Here is a 15,306-nt window from a genome sequence, read left to right as displayed (position 1 = left end):
GGACAGCTGCTGGGAGACTGAGCGTGGTTCTGGACTCACGAGGAAGGAGGAAGAAAGAGGAGCAATGCAAAAGGGTGGCGGTGTTTTAATCAAGTCTCATTCCAGAGGCAGAGTTAGGAATGAGTCACACGTAGCTTCCATATGTCGGGGCAACCCCTCTCATACGGCCCTGCCGTAACACTCAGCCAGGGCGCGAACATGTGCAGCTCAGGGCAAGCAGCAGCAGGTGGGGCTCCGCACAGGAAACCCGGCCTGCCCAACACCGTCTGCTCGGAGCCCCTCCCAACTCTAACAACAGGCTCGAGTTGGGGCTCCCCCATATCAGGCACCCTCCTGCCCCACTGCTGAGGTCCCCAGCAGGACAGACCTATGTTGAAAACCTTCTTCTACCTGGCCGGCCAGGAAGACAGCAAAAAGAGATGATGACTCAGGGAATGATGGGCTGTTCAGAAATGGCTAGGAAACCACTTTCCCAACCGTCCTGGCTGGACCGGCCCTGGGCTACCGAGCTTCGCAAGGAAGTCCCAGAGGCTCTGGTGTCCTGAAGTCCCCAAATGGGAACCTAGGCTGAAAGAAGCAAGGCTGTGGCAGCATCCAGAGGGCGACCTCTGGTTCTGTTCCTGACAATGAGGGGTGGCCCCAGAGGCTCAGGCATGCTCAGTGGGGCCCGGGCCGCCGGCATGGGAATGGGCAGGGGCTGCCGCCTGCAGGGGGCCAGCACTGGGCTCCGGGGACGCCAGCAGAGGGGCCGAGAGGCCATCAGCAGAGTCTGTGTCGAGGTCCAGCCTCCCGTAAGCTTCGCACAGAGGCAGGTCATTAGCTTCGCAAAGGCTTGAGCTTTTCCACCACCAGAAACCCCAGGGAGACAGGAGCAGGCAGAGAGGAAAGCCAGGGGAGGGGAAAGCAAGACAGAAGCAGAGTTAAGAAAACGCGACCACACCCAGCCCTGCCTTTCCCTTTTTCTACTCCTGCTCCAGCTGGCCCGAGTCGGCAGGCCTGGCAGAGAGAGGGGCCGGTGGTGAGAGCCACCCTAGCATCCTTAAAGGAAGAAGCCACCCTGGCCCAGCCACCAACAGCTGTGTGACCTCAGCAGGCTCTTCCTGCCCAGCCTCCACATGGGCCTGTCCTAACCCCTGCCTCCCAGCTGGTGCTGGGCCCCTCCTCTTGCAAGAAGCTGTCAGCCTGGCGGCCCTGCCTCCTCCCTGACTGCAGAAACCAGGCTCACTACACTGCAGAGAGCTCTGAGGGTGAACTCTGTCTTCTTTCTGAGTCTGTCCCTGTCTGACACAGCCTGAAGGGGGCGAAGTTGAGAACACAGGCCCTGGCACTTCCCTGTAGCTCTATCAGCCAGGTTGCGTCCCGCAGACGTCCCCACCTCTAACATGGGGAATCCTCAGGGCGGCCAGGATGCAGGTGAAGGGCACAGCTAGCCCTTCCCGTGCCCGCAGCTGTGATGGTCCACGCCCCCCTCCTTCTAACCTGCAGGCAGGGGCCCTGGCTTTCCCACGTCCTGCCTCCCTTACTCCTGCCCTTGTTCAGTCTCAGAACCGTCCTGGGCACAGAGCAGCATCCGGAGGAGAGCGGAGGAGGAGAGGCAGAGCCAGAAAGAGAAATAACCAGTGGAGAGTGGGCAGGCGGGTGCGGAGGGGCAGCACATGCGGGGCGGGGCGGGGGCGCAGCGCCCTTTGGGGCACCAGCAGGCAGGGACCGAGGAAACTCTTCCCAGCCCTGGCTGCTTAAAGGCGATTTACAGAGGAGGGGCAGCTGCCTCTGCCACAGGAGCTGCGTGAGGCACCGGGGGCGCTGGTGTGGACAGGATGCCTGCGGGAGGGGACACAGGCCGGCCTGGAAGCCCCTCTGGATGAAGCCGAGGGACTGTTGGGGAGGGCGTGGGAAGCCTGGCACATCTGTCCTGGGTGTGCACCCTACTCTGCTGCAGGGCTGTGGGCAGGTCCCCTCCCTCCCCACCCCAGGGCAAGGCAGGCTGTATTTCGGCCTGACAGCTGCTCTGTCCAGGGGCCCTCGGGATAGTGGCTGCCCCAAGAGACAAAGCAAACAGTTGTGGAAGGAGACACCGGAAGGGTCTGACACACTCCAGGACCCCTCTCGGCCACCCTGCTGTGTAGGAACTGCTGTCTCCGGTCTGCTGAGTTAACAGTACTGGGGACCAAAGATTCTCCCCACGGCGCCCTGGAAAACTCTGGAACTGCTGCAGCCGGGCAGCGCCACCGAGCGCAGGGCAGGGAAACCAAGCCCCAGCCACGCTGGCTCTAGACGTCTGTGGCTCCCAGCGTGGCCACTGGGCAGAAAGGGGCATTTTCAGTCCCCCACCAGGAAGGAAAGTTTTGTCCAGCGGCGGGCACAAGACGGACACGGACTCTGCGTCTGCTGGACTGAATCTCGAGTTTCTGAGCTAATGGGGGCAGAGAGGACGGCCTCCCTGTCTCAGCCTAAGATTCCCCCTAGGTAAAAACCTGTGGACTCTGATTTCTCAGACCCGGCCAGCTCAAAAGGTTTCAGGTTTCCGGCTTCTTAACGCGGCCCCAAGAGGGTCCGGATGATGGCTTTTGACCCTTTTACATCCCTGGGGCCCGGCATGGGCCTGGCACGTAGGCTGGCTCCAGCTCTGTGGGTAAGGCTGAGTGTGTCAGAAATCAGAACTCCCAACAGCTTTCAAGGCCATTCCCTGCCTGGGCTTCGTCCCCCCCAGTCCCATGACTGTCCCTGCCTCCACACTGGGGTTTGGTGACATCCCCATGGAATTGCATCCCTGAAGCCCTGGACATAGGCGTGGACTCCAGTGCCCAGGAGGGGCTGGCCCAGCCTTGGCCAAAATCTCTGAATATGGATTCAGACGCTAACAGGCGCAGCGCTGGCCCAGAGGCACTGCCCGAGGAGGGAGGCTCTCAGGAAGACCCTGCAGGGGATGCCGGCCAGGCCCTCCCTTCTCCAGACTCGGCCTGTCCCACTGGCGTGAGTCCTGCGGCTTTCATCACACTGCACTGTGGGAAAGGCCCAGGGCCCCGGCAGATGCTGGTGAACCGTCTGTCGATGAAACGCTCTGGCCAGGAGCTCTGCTCTGAAACCCAGGCACGGCTCCACTGCCAAGAGCAGCAAGGATTTGAAAAAGCAGAAGGCCCTTGAGAGTCAGGCCGGCCTTGCCTGCTGGCCAGGCCCAGGTAGGCAGGCTCCCACTCTGCACGGGGTGTCCAGCACTATTTGTACCTGGACGAGTAATACTCCTCCTCCAGCTCGTAGAGGTCAATGGAGATCTCGTCCCGCAGCGTGATGAGCTTCCGGTCGCACTCCTCCTGCAGCGCACGCAGCTGCTGGTTGCGCTGGTCGATGGCCTCGTTCACGGAGGGGAAGTCGTTGAGGATCAGGAACTGCTTGAGGTCGGACACCAGCTTCATCAGGGACTCACCGGCTCGGACCTGTGGCCATCAGAACCAGGGCGGGCACAGGGTGAGGGGGGACGGCGGCCCTGCCGCAGGTGGCTGATGCTGGGCAAGTGATGGCCTCTCTGGGAGCCTCTGCTTCACTGCAAAGTGGGACTCTATCCCTGACCTCCACAGGTTCACTTGTGAGAAGTGAGAAAACTGGGATGGCAGTTCCGGAGGCAGGCCCTCCCCTCCCATCAGCCTCTGGCTTCCACTCTCGCAGGACCGGCCTCCAGCCCAATGACGCAGGTGCACACTCCGCTCAGCAAGAACGCAAACCCCACAGATAAAACTGCAGTCCCTCTTGCCTCCTGCCCCGGGTAGGGGTATCACAGCCGCCAGCAGGGCAGGGCTCCTGGGGAACCTTTTCCCACGCATTTGCTGCCTCGGACGTGAGGCTGCAGGAGTATCTGCTGGCTGTGTTTCTCCTGCGGTCCGAGGGAATCCACTGGTGCCTACGGTTCTGTCTGGCTGTCTGCCTTTTCACTCCCAGCTCACCTTAGGAGCTCGTGAGTTAGCAGGCAGGGCTGCCCTCTTCCTGGCACCTGCACAGCCACAGGACGGCATGGCTGGCTCTCTGCCAACCTTCCTCCAGGTGCCCCACGTGCGGACCGTCTCCTGGGAAATGATTTGCCCCCACCTCATTCTTTAAAGCATCTCTACATTCGCCTCCTTCTGCTCCTTCTCGGGGGAAAAGCAGACCGGCCCCAGAGCCCCCGACTCTCCACCAGGAAACCCCAGCAGGGACTGATGCTCCTGGAGCCTGGGCGGTGCCCTCCCACCCTGGCCACTCACGATGTTGGCGGCGCGCACGTGCATCTCGTAATTGTCCTGTTCACCTTGAGTGGCCCGTGACACCTGCGTCTCGTCCTCAATCTGGGGGCAAACGAGAAAACCTAGAATCCACCCAGCCACGGTGTCCCAGCCCTGGCTCGGCCCGGCCCAGCTGATGGTAACTGTCATCTCTGCCCTGGATGCCCACACTGGCCACGACCTGTCTGTGGTGCCTTCTACAGACCTGAGCGCTGGCCGCCAAACCCCTGGATAGTTCAATTCCACCCTCTCTTGTTCTGGCCGTGGGAGACAACAGGCGCCCTGCTCATGACAGACGGAGGCCGACCCTCGCCGCTTGCCATGCTCGGTGCAGGGTGGGGGTCTTAGCTGGGTCGGGTCTTTCTGGGCCGTGGGAGCTCTGTTTGGTAGGAACTGTCCTCACTTGCTTGGTATTTGGTAAACCGTTAGATGGATGAGTGAAGGGACGATGTATTCTTTCTTTCAGCGACCATTTCCTGATCACTTCCCAAGTGCCAGCACTGTGTCACACATTTGACCACCATTAGCCCACGACATTCTCACAGAAGCCTGGCCTGCCACCCCTGGTTAATAGGTGGGCAGGCGAGGCTGGGACACCCGGTGCAGTCAAGGAGTCTCCGACAGTGAACAGAGGGACCAGGAGCCCAGCCAGTGCATTCGGCTAACCTGAACGGGGATTTCCAGTGGGCCTTTCGAGGGCTCAGCTCAGGGTGGGTGTCAGGTACCCTCAGTAGTTAAGAGCCACACTTCGTGGGTTCAAATCTGGCTCAGCCAGCTATTAGCCGAGTGAGCTTGGGCAAGTCACTATGTCTCCGAGGCCTGAGTTTCCTCCTAAAATGGAGAGGACAATGGTGGCCACCTCTGAGTCCCCATGAAGATTCAGCGAACGGGCACTGACAGCCGCACAACGTGGCTTGACACATGGCGAGCACAAAGTACATGCTGGCTTCCAGGCTGACATCACTGCTTACTGAGCCTGCCAGGCCTGCACAGCCAGAAGGGATACAGCCCAATCTGGTGCAGCTGCAGCCATCAGCAGGCTTGCAGGCCCAGTGCTGCCCCAGGGGCCTGCCTGTCTCCTGCTCACTGGCTCTGTGCCAAGCCCCGAGGTAATTGTTTAACACAGGTAAACGCAACAATGCAGGACCCCACCATGCAGGAGAAACTGAGGCACTAAAAAGTGAAATGTCCAAACCCACATGGACGCGGGGCCCCGGCAGTCCAGCAAGAGTCCCCCGCACTGCTTCGCAGGATGTGCCGTTACTTGGTTGACTTATCTGCTGCTGGCCCGCGCCCTGTGCGCTCGGTGTTTCCTGCCTGGAACACCATTCACTCACACTGCTCAGTCCCTGGCCTCTCCTGTCTGCACCCCTCCCCAGACCCTGCTTCCCTTTGTGACCCCCATTCCCCCGGCCCACCTTGGCGGTCTTGATGATCTCGGTGAAGTTGTCCATGACGGACTTGATGTCATCCTTCAGCCGCTTGTTGTAAGACTGCAGCAGTGTCTCCTTGCTCTGGGGCAGGGCTCTCTGCTGGGCCATGGCAGAGCCTCAGGCGGCGCAGGGGCGGTGACCTGGACCTAGAGTGCAGGACAGACCCCTGAGTGCAGGCAGAGCCCTCGGCCACCCACTATGCCCCCAGCTTAGCAGAACACCCAGATTTCCGGGGATCCCCTTTCTGCCAAATAAAGTCAATCACTGAAACACAGATGAACTCATTCCATCAGCAGGCACCGCAGTGGGTGCCGGGACTCTCCTCGGCCCCGCCTCTGCCAGAGCAAGCAAGCTCATCCTAGAACTCCTGGCCAGCCCTCCAAGCCCTGTCTAGGGCTCCAGTCCATCCTTCACGTCCAGGCCCACAGCGTGCCCCATGAAGGCCTGCAAGCCCACCTCCAGCTCCCTGGCACTGGCCCTGGCCCTGGCCGAACTTCTTAGCCCGCTGCCGCCCTCGCCGCGCCCTCCCATCTGAGGAGTCCTTCCAGTCCCACCCCTCTGCACCGCCTGCGTCCACTCATTCCACTCCCACTCCGGCTCCTGACCTCATCTCTGCACTGCGCCCAGCTCCCTCCGGTTTCCGCGCGGCAGGGAAGAGTTCCTAAAAAGTGGTCATTCTGGCCGGGCCCGCGGTGGCTCACGCCTGTAATCCTAGCACTTTGGGAGGCCGAGGCGGGCCGATCACCTGAGAGGTCAGAAGTTCGAGACCAGCCTGACCGACATGGTGAAACCCCGTCTGTACCAAAAATACGAAAAGTAGCCGGGCGTAGTGGCGCGCGTATGGAATCCCAGCTACTCGGGAGACTGAGACAAGAGAGTCGCTTGAACCCGGGAGGCGGAGGCTGCAGAGACGAGGTCGCGCCGCTGCACTCCAGCCTGGGTGACAGGGCGAGACTCTTGCCTCTAAAAGAAAAAGTGGTCATTCCACTCCTTCGCTTAACAGCCCTCACGGCTCCTCTGGACGCCGGGACGCGTGCCTCTCGGCCTCTGCCCTGCAGCCGCACTGGGCGGCCTCAGCGCTGGCCCTGCTGGCCCTGGGGCCGGGTCTTTGCGCACGGTGCTCGGGGAGGGCCTGGGGCCCCCTGGGTTCGGGGCCTGGCGCGAGGCCCAGCGGACTCCTGGGCGCACTCCCGTTCTTCGAGCCCATATTTGGGCGGATGGGGGAAATAAGTCACGCGTAGTAAAGTAGATCCTGACCCCAGCCCCCACGGCCCACCCACCCACCTCCGTCCCCAGCCGCCACCACACCCTCACCCCCAACCCAGCGCCCACGCACCAGACGCCGCGTCCGCGGGGTCGGCCCGGGGCGGTGTGGACACGTGCCTCCGGAACCCGCACTTTTCCGTGCCTCTCCCCAGGCCGGGCCCGCCCGCCGCAGTCTCTCGGCCGAGATGGAGTCTTCCCGGTCGCTCCGCAGTCCGAAAACCGAGTCCGCCGCCGTAGCTTCGCCGCCGCGCGTGGCTTTTTAGGTTTATAGGTGTCCTGTTGCTTTAAATCTGAAATCCCGCGCCGGCATCAACTCTCGCGATCCTCCCCGCGGCATACGTATTCCCCAGAATTCCCTTTCCTTTCTCTGTCTTCCCGCCGACCAAGATGGTGAGTGAGGTCTCCTTCTGCGACACGGTAGCCGGGTTCCGACTTTATCCGCTGCCATCCTCCTCTAGGCGCGGCCTCACAGGGCCTCCTGCTCCGCCTAGCTCTAGGAGAGCCGTACTGGTGTGGCACGGAGACATTGAGACGGACTAAAGCCCCGGGCAGCCGGAAGCGGGATGCGTGGGTCCCGATGCCGCTGGGCTGGAGGAGGAGGGCCGGGAGCGCCCGGGTGCGGGGCTCGGACGGGGCGGAGGCGCTCGGAAAACTACCGAGCGGCGTCTGGTTTTTTTGAGGGCCGCCGCAGAGGCTTTGACCAACGAGTTCCGAGCCGCACCTGCTGCTCCTGGAGCTGGCGGGGCCGCGGCTCAGGCGCCCCGAGTCCCGTCCGGGACGTCTCCTGGGTGGGCGACGCGAAGAGCGTGGCGTCGGCCTTAGCCGGGCTCCGGCCACTCGGGGTTCCGTGGGCTGCGTGCTGGTGCGGCTGTTGGGAGACGCTCCTGCCGCGGCATGGCGAGGACGTTCCCGGCAGCCAAGGCCGCAGCTGCACAGGCTGGGGTGGCCCTGGGGGACTTCGGGACGCAGCTCGCCGGCTGGTTGGGACAGGGGCCGTCGGCGCCCCTTGTTTTGAAGGAGCCAACCTGAGACCTCCCGGCGAAGGAGGCGGCGGTTTCACCGGGATTTTCTTTCTGTCCAGCCAAAAGGAGAGAAGGCCAAGGGGAAGAAGATGGCTCCAGGCCCTGCTGTTGTGAAGAAGCAGGAGGCCGAGAAAGTGGCGAATCCCCTGTTTGAGCCCAGGCCGAAGAATTTCGGCATTGGTGAGTAACAAACGGCAGGATGAAAACGGTCTTTTTCCCAAGGAAAAGTGGTAATGGGGTTGAGTCGGATCTTGCAGGTTTTAGGGGGTGTGAAGTGGTGTCAGTCCTCAACTTGTGTCCCTTAGAGACGGGCAGTGATGGTGCCTATCTCTTGCTTTCGTTGGGAGTTTCTGAGTGAGCGTTCGGCTGAATAGGGTAGGGGCCTTGGATTCAGCTTGGCCATCCGAAAACAAGTTGAATAGTGTTGTCCCAGCGAGGCCCTCGGACTGCAATTCTACTGTAGTTGGTGGCACCTTGGCTTCTTGTTAGGAAGGGCATCTTGCTCTCGCTGGCGTTCTCAAGTGTTTGTGTGCAGATGATGTAAAAGAATATTTGCTATCTGAAGATGGTGATGACATTTTAAACCACCAAGATCTCTGATGCACCAACACCCTTCTGAGTGGCCCCAGACATGAACTTGACACGGAATTTGAGCCTCACTCAGTCGATGTCGCCCTTTATTTCTCAGGAGGGGACATGCAACCGAAAAGAGACCTCACCCGCTTTGTTAAATGGCCCCGCTGTCAGGTTGCAGCGGCAGAGAAGCATCCTGTACAAGCGGCTGAAAGTGCCTCCTGCCATCAACCAGTTCACCCAGGCCCTGGACCGCCAAACAGGTGAGGTTGTGTGGCCTGGAAAGGAGTTTCTCAGGCAAAGACGAGACTCTTGACAGTTTTATATCTCAGGCTTCCGGGGGTGGGGGGTGGGGTGGGCTTTTGAGGTTGATGAGTTTGTTAAAATCAATGATGACTTACTTCATCCAGAACAGGAGGGTGAGTGGCCTTCAGTCTCTTGAACTGCAGTTGTCATTAGAGTCCTTATATACCGGGACAGCAATCTAGCATTTATATAAGTGATACGGAGTAGAACCTTGACTACAAGCCTAAACTGAAGAGTGTTTTCCCAGCTATTGAGCTGTTAAAGCTGGCCCAGAAGTATAGGCCCGAGAGACGGCAAGAAAAGCAGCAGAGGCTGTTGGCCCGTGCCGAGAAGAAAGCTGCTGGCAAAGGGGACGTCCCCACCAAGAGACCACCTGTACTTCGATCGGGTGAGTGGGCCCCACCTTAGGGTGAACACTGGGGGCCAGCTGTTGCAGTGATGTAGAATTTCTTCACCTGAAATGACTGAAGAGTAAAAGCGAGCTTTTTAACACTGAGTCAGCAGCTGGGCCCAGCAGCTTCTTGTGACCAGAGCAGGCCCCGTGAATGCTCACAGTGATTGTGTGTTCTAGGAATCAACACAGTCACTGCGTTGGTTGAACAGAAGAAAGCCCAGCTGGTGGTGATTGCACACGACACGGATCCCATCGAGGTGTGTTTGCCTGTTGACTGCTAATCCAAGGGCTTCTGTCAGTACCGGGAAGAGAGTAGGCCTAATGACGAGTCAGTGATGAGACCAAAGTGGGTGGGTGAGGACAGTACTGCCAAGGGATCCAGCTCAATGCGTCGCTCTTGCGGTGATGCGAATCTCTCACTGAATTTAACCTTGAAGTGGAAATCCATGAGCTTTTTCACCCTGAGCAGTTGCTGCCGAGCTAGCTTTGAGATGCCCTGCTTTTGGTCCAAATACACGCTTCAGCTAATGCTTTCTTCCAGCTGGTGGTCTTCTTGCCTGCCCTGTGTCAGAAAATGGGAGTCCCTTATTGCGTCATCAAGGGGAAGGCAAGACTGGGACGTCTAGTCCACAGGAAGACGTGCACCACTGTTGCATTCACGCAAGTTAATGAGTGAGTACACAGCCTGGCCGCAGACTTCCCCAGTGCATTTAATGCATGCGTCCCAGTTGTTTTCCTTAAAGGCCAATCTTTTCATTTAAGAAATAGATCTATCTGAACTTTTGCCAATGATGGGTAAGAATTTCTTCACCTGAATAAACCATGTGGTCACATTGCATCTGAGGCAAAAGACTGTCTTGAGCTAGAGATGAAGACATGCATTCTAAAAGGGAAACTGAGAGGCCAAAAACCCACTTTTGTTTTCCCTCCTGCCGTGTTAGGGAAGACAGAGGTGCCTTGGCCAAGGTGGTGGAAGCTGTCAGGACAAACAGTGACAGATATGAGGAGGTAAGAGCAGCTTCACACACAGTACTGTCACGTGCTAATCGTTTCCGAAACAAGTGGCTGGCTTAACGTATGAGCAGTTGTTTGTGGCGATCAGCTTGGAACAGCCCCACAGAACGACGCAATAACCTTGAAAATCTCAGAAAACAAGAGGCTAAACTGACTCCCTCTTTTTGTCTTTTCAGATACGCCGACACTGGGGAGGCAAAGTCCTGGGTCCCAAGTCTGTGGCTCACATGGCCAGGCCTGGAAAAAGCAAAGGCCAAAGAACCTGAAAGTGATTCGGGGTGAAATGATGTACATAGTAGAGTTTGCTGTAAATAAAAATAATTTAAACGATACAAATGTTTCCTTCAGCCAGTGTCTATTGGTATCTTGGGTTGAATCATACTTGGGGTTAGCAACTATCTTTTTTTTTTTTTTTTTTTTTTGAAACGTAGGACCCTCACTGTCTTCCAGGCTGGAGTGCAGAGGTGTGATGTCAGCAACCTTTGCCTCCCAGGTTCAAGATACTCCCTGAGTGGCTGGAATTGCAGGCCCACACCTGGCTGAGTTTTGTGTTTTGGGTAGAGGCGGGGTTTTGTAATGTTAGGCTGGTCTCGGCTCTTGACCTCAAGTGAGCTGCTGCACTTATACATTCTTAAACGAGGCATTTTGTTCCTTAGACACGTAGTTTTCATGTTAAGTTTTGGGAAAGTTCTTTGAACTGAATGAAACAAAGTCAGGATTTTATGATCAACCAGTCATGCATGAGCTCGTGCAAGGTAGAAGGCCCAGAACTTTTATTTATCTCAAGAGCACATGATCCAGCATAAAGGTGCTTTTCAAATACGTCATTATTCAGCGATAGGGCTTTAGCAGCTGGTCTCACACACCAGGTGTTCCACGTACAAATTTCTTAATCCATAGGTATGATGTAGCTGCAGAGAGTCCATACCTGGGGTTGAAAGCAATCGGTGTTAATGCGCTGCTGGGCTGAAGTGGAGGGAGCCGGAGGGCCACCGGGGACTCACCAGGTGACGAGGTACTGCAGATGCTCATTCCTCAGAGTGACTCTGGTTTGCCCTCCAATGGGTCCTCCGGGGACTGTGCTTTCTGCAAAGACAGTTGACTCAAATCCACCCTCTGCTGTCTGCCAGCCTCTGCACTACTTCCTAGTGGCTGCCATTTTAATTGGAAATCCTGAGTGGCCTTTACCTTGGCCTTGACCCCTCAGTACTTGCCTAGCTAGGTTCCCTTTGCTGAGTTGCCACGTCCCCCATAACGCACGTGCGAGAATGGATGCCACAGCAGGGACTGGATAATGAGGGTTAGGAGGAGGAAGGACAGTCCACAAAAGCTACTTGTGGGGTCAGCTGGTCACAACATACTGAAGTCGGCATCAATGAAGATGGGCTCTGCGCCTGTGATTCTGGCCATAGCCTCCAAGTCCCGGTAATACCAGTGGTTCCTTTCTGGATTGTTCTCGGGGACAAAAGGCTTCCTGGTTTCTGTCAGCCTCACCGTCCCAACGAGGTCCACTTCTCCCTCAATCTATAAAGGAAGGTGAGAGACCATGGAGCCTGGCTGACTCCCAGAGCCTTCCCTAAAGTAGGAAGGGTCCATGTCCCTTACCTGGCCTTTCTGCCGGGTTTCAGGATTTACTTTCTTCCTGGGAACGAACCCTCTATTTACCAGGATGGTGATTCTAGGGTAACGAAAGTGCTGTTTAGGTGGGGAGGGTTTCTGAATAAAAGCCGTCACTCATGGTTACTCAGGCACCCATAGGAACAACTATAGCAGCAAGGAAGGCTTTTAAAAGAGGACTGGCTCAGTGGAGCCCTGGCAGTGCCACACACAGTCTTCCTCTCGAGGCCCTTTGGTTGGTAAAAGCTTCCCTGCCACCTCACTACTTTCTACCAGTGTGGCTTTCCCCTCCATCTCTGCTTCTTTCCTTGTGCTCTCCCACTGCAACGTGCAACTGGTGACCAACACTGCCATGCCAGAGTTGAGACCCCACACCTCTCCCCTGAACTAGCAATGGCTGCCTCCAATGACGCCCTGGCACTCCAGCCTGCTGGAGACGGAGCATTTTGGACCGAACCATGCCGGGCCTAAAACCGGAACCCATGGGCTAACAAGAGCCCCAGGTATTTTCATTTGTACATTAATCCTCCAGTTCCTCAGTGAATCACACAGGTGCTCCTGTACCTGTCATTTGCTTTGCCTGGAATGTTCTTCCCATCTCTTAACTCCCAAATGGCCTCCTAGGGAGCCATTCCTGATTCCACTCCCTCAAGGTGGGGCTGGGATCCCTTCTCGTGAGTTCCTCTCGTTGACCCCCCCTCATACCCTGCCATCATCTAATGTGTGGGCCACCAGAGAGTTTCTCCAGAGAAGGGGCCCCCGTTTCATGAATCCCTCCTTCCCCTTCAGAGGTCAACACACAGAAATTGTTCAGTCATAAATGAGCTGGCTGAGTGGGTCAATGTCACAATTAAGGATTTTAACAACCACGCAAGGAATTGAATCTTCTGGGTATCTTGGGTTTCCCGGGGTCTTACCCAGGTTAGGGACTGTGTAGGAAATAGTGATGTAAATTAGTATACCCTGACTGGCTCTGCCAGGACAGCCAGCTCCCACATGCCCTACTCACCCCAGGTCCGCACAGTGGAAGGGAGTGACCACACAGGCCCCAGTCTCAGCTGAGGAGGAGATGCGGCCGGCCTCCCGGGCAGGGTCCACCATAGTCCGGGGCATCATATACAGCTCCTTGGAGTGGTCAAAGCATCCCCTGACTTTCACTGGCCTATACTCCAGATTTTTCAGTTCCACTGGGCTGCATGGAGACAAGAACAGTGCCCGAGCAAAGTCTGGCCGGAAAACGAATCCGCTAATGAGGGTGGCAGACTACACAGCCCACCAGGGCCAGACAAGGAAAGGAGAAAGGTAAAGGGCTTCCTCGCCAAAGGGAAACCAGCCCTTTGATGCCACGTGGGAGTGTGAATCTGCACTCCCAGGGTCCAACTTTACAAGAGAAGCTAATAATCTGGGCTCCTCAATGCATACTTCATGTGAAATTTTTAAAACATGTGGGCCAAAACCTCATCCACAAGCCAAATCTGGCATCCCGTCTGCTACGCTGAATGGAACATTTACTTGGATATACCTGTCTCTGAGGGCATATTCTAGGGAGAGGGCAGTCAAATCATTTAGGGCACTCTTTCAAAAGACTGCCCTCACGGTGAGACCTACAGGGCCTTGGGCCCTGTGGAGGATAAGTTCACTACACCTGAAGAGTGACACGCAGGACCCCAAATAAGACTTTCCTCCCTATGTCAGGAGGCGGCCTCAGGTAGCTTCACAAGGGCAGTCAGGTGTCAACAACAAGCCCAACAGGATGACTGATATTGACAGCGCTCATCCGAGGTGAAGGAAGTGACTGTAAGTCCTGCCAAGATGGGGAGGCCGCCCAGCAGAAGCCAGGGCTCCGCTGTTGAACTCAAGCGAGATCGGCCCTCGGGGCGCAACCACACACTTACTCTGCGGGCAGAGGGACGGGCTCGGCCAGAACTCTGGACTCCAACTCTGCAATCAGGTTCAGCTTCCACTTCCGACGCTGGACCTACAGTGACAGAACCTAAGCCCAAGCAGATGGCAGCAGGGTCAAGGGCCCAGAGTTACCCCACCAGGTGCGGGTCTTTACCTGCCATGTCCCCAAGCCAAAAGCAGTCACGGGGATGAGGAGCAGGACCCACCGGAGAAAAGAGTCATCTTCTGCTTTTGTGGCAGATGCTTCTGCTGCAGAACTGCCACACCTGCTTGGCCTCCAGGTCACCCCTGGAGAAAGTTTCACAACACTGACACGGAGGCAGAAGCCCTTGAACAGAGACCTGGGGCAGCCAGTTCCAAACAAGACTCCAGTACTGCCTGAGAGAATATGGCACAGGAGGGAACAAAACCTGCTGCCTGGAGCCTACTAGGAGCCCAGTGCCTGGGACACGGCACACACTGAGTATGCTTGCCGACTGAGTGAGATCTAGGGCTCCGTGTTGGCTTGACCAACTACGACCCTGGGTAACTCACGCCTTTTTACTCAAGAATATGCTGAGATGTATTCCACTGGACTAAGACGCACCATTCATCCACTCAAAATGCATTTAAGAAGCGGCTAGTTACTAAGTCGCTTAGCCAGGCGCTCGTGGTTGTGTTATGCAGAGAAACATATCGACTCAAGAGTAATGGTTCACAGAGCTCTTAACAGCGTTCAGTTTTTACAACTAATCGTGACGACACGGAAGAATGTACACAGAAGGTGCCTTTAAGCTCTCAGAGGGCGAGTCCCATCGGCTGAAAAGCACCATGGGCCTTGCAGATACTGAAAAAGAGCAGTAATAAAAAGGCAGGCCTGAAGCAGGCTTGCACAGCACTCTCTACACATGGCAAAGTACCCTGTGCTGCAGAGAGGCAACACGTAACCCATGGTGGTTCGATGCCCTTTACTTTCAAAACCCTGAGCTTTCAGCCTGGGCTGGCCACCCATTAGCTGGAAGGGACGTTGGGAAGTAACTCTCGAGCCTTCTCTGTAACACAGGAACGACAAAGGAGCCACCCCTCGCGTTGTTGTGAGGACAAAGCGCCTGCTACATGCCCGGTACACGACCACGGTTCCACTAGAAGCATTTTAATACGGAACCTGTCACTCCCAGGGAACCTCAGTTCTGCCGGCAGTGGGTTCATTTCAATCCCCACGACACCCCTTCAAAGTGCAGGGCAGAGGGCAGGTGGCTCTACCGAGGCGCCTGGATCACAGCCCGGCCTGCGGCCCTCACCTGGGCGAGGGGAGACCCCAAGGACGCTCCTCCAGGCGGCGCTGGCCGGGGCCTGCGGACACGGACAGGCGGGCTGAGCCCTGGGTCCCTACCCCGCTCCCCGCGCCGCCCTCTCGTCCTCCGGGCCCCGCGCTCACCCGTCCCAGCCCCGCCGCCCGCAGCCCCAGCTGCAGTGCAGCCACCGCCGCCATCGCATCCAGCCCCGCGGGCGCTTCCGGGACGTGGGAGGCATCTGCTTCCGGG

General features: G+C 57.4%; 3 protein-coding genes, 3 non-coding genes and 1 pseudogene across 8 annotated transcripts; 5 read left to right on the top strand and 2 right to left on the bottom strand.

Moving 5' to 3' along the window:
- Positions 1 to 69: 69 nt before the first annotated feature.
- Positions 70 to 7,105, bottom strand: LOC120360683 (mediator of RNA polymerase II transcription subunit 22). 3 transcript variants are annotated; one of them, XM_039461233.2, is made up of 5 exons: positions 7,023 to 7,105; positions 5,672 to 5,832; positions 4,236 to 4,316; positions 3,226 to 3,434; positions 70 to 837 (listed from the first exon to the last, which is right to left on the bottom strand). In XM_039461233.2, exons 2-5 carry the CDS (start codon positions 5,792 to 5,794, stop codon positions 648 to 650), a joined length of 603 nt encoding a protein of 200 aa, XP_039317167.1. In that variant the 5' UTR covers positions 5,795 to 5,832; positions 7,023 to 7,105; the 3' UTR covers positions 70 to 647. The 3 variants fall into 3 exon arrangements, with proteins under 3 accessions (XP_039317167.1, XP_039317168.1, XP_039317170.1); XM_039461234.2 differs by lacking the exon at positions 7,023 to 7,105 and adding an exon at positions 6,292 to 6,895; XM_039461236.2 differs by lacking the exon at positions 4,236 to 4,316.
- Positions 7,106 to 7,286: 181 nt separating this feature from the next.
- On the top strand, positions 7,287 to 10,597 carry RPL7A (ribosomal protein L7a). Its single transcript, XM_039461232.2, is given in 10 exon segments — positions 7,287 to 7,342; positions 8,034 to 8,154; positions 8,663 to 8,714; positions 8,716 to 8,810; positions 9,101 to 9,241; positions 9,425 to 9,504; positions 9,789 to 9,919; positions 10,189 to 10,255; positions 10,438 to 10,497; positions 10,499 to 10,597. Coding segments are annotated over 10 exon segments (795 nt in total). The 5' UTR covers positions 7,287 to 7,339; the 3' UTR covers positions 10,544 to 10,597.
- LOC120360743 (small nucleolar RNA SNORD24) lies at positions 8,505 to 8,578 on the top strand. Its single transcript, XR_005577169.1, has one exon. It is a non-coding gene; the product is annotated as a small nucleolar RNA SNORD24 (small nucleolar RNA).
- LOC120360735 (small nucleolar RNA SNORD36) lies at positions 9,284 to 9,355 on the top strand. Its single transcript, XR_005577163.1, has one exon. It is a non-coding gene; the product is annotated as a small nucleolar RNA SNORD36 (small nucleolar RNA).
- On the top strand, positions 9,645 to 9,717 carry LOC120360737 (small nucleolar RNA SNORD36). The gene has a single exon (XR_005577165.1). It is a non-coding gene; the product is annotated as a small nucleolar RNA SNORD36 (small nucleolar RNA).
- LOC120360739 (small nucleolar RNA SNORD36) lies at positions 10,030 to 10,096 on the top strand (annotated as a pseudogene).
- A 415-nt stretch (positions 10,598 to 11,012) lies between the features above and the next one.
- SURF1 (SURF1 cytochrome c oxidase assembly factor) lies at positions 11,013 to 15,285 on the bottom strand. Its single transcript, XM_039461231.2, has 9 exons — positions 15,201 to 15,285; positions 15,064 to 15,115; positions 13,938 to 14,071; positions 13,774 to 13,856; positions 12,888 to 13,070; positions 11,867 to 11,939; positions 11,623 to 11,785; positions 11,266 to 11,347; positions 11,013 to 11,189 (listed from the first exon to the last, which is right to left on the bottom strand). Exons 1-9 carry the CDS (start codon positions 15,252 to 15,254, stop codon positions 11,120 to 11,122), a joined length of 894 nt encoding a protein of 297 aa, XP_039317165.1. The 5' UTR covers positions 15,255 to 15,285; the 3' UTR covers positions 11,013 to 11,119.
- Between the last annotated feature and the right edge of the window lie 21 nt (positions 15,286 to 15,306).

Source organism: Saimiri boliviensis, chromosome 2 (genome assembly GCF_048565385.1).
Source record: "Saimiri boliviensis isolate mSaiBol1 chromosome 2, mSaiBol1.pri, whole genome shotgun sequence".
In the NCBI taxonomy this organism is placed as follows: domain Eukaryota; kingdom Metazoa; phylum Chordata; class Mammalia; order Primates; family Cebidae; genus Saimiri; species Saimiri boliviensis.
Note: the sequence above shows the minus strand (reverse complement) of the source record. Positions and strands in the feature narration are given on the sequence as shown.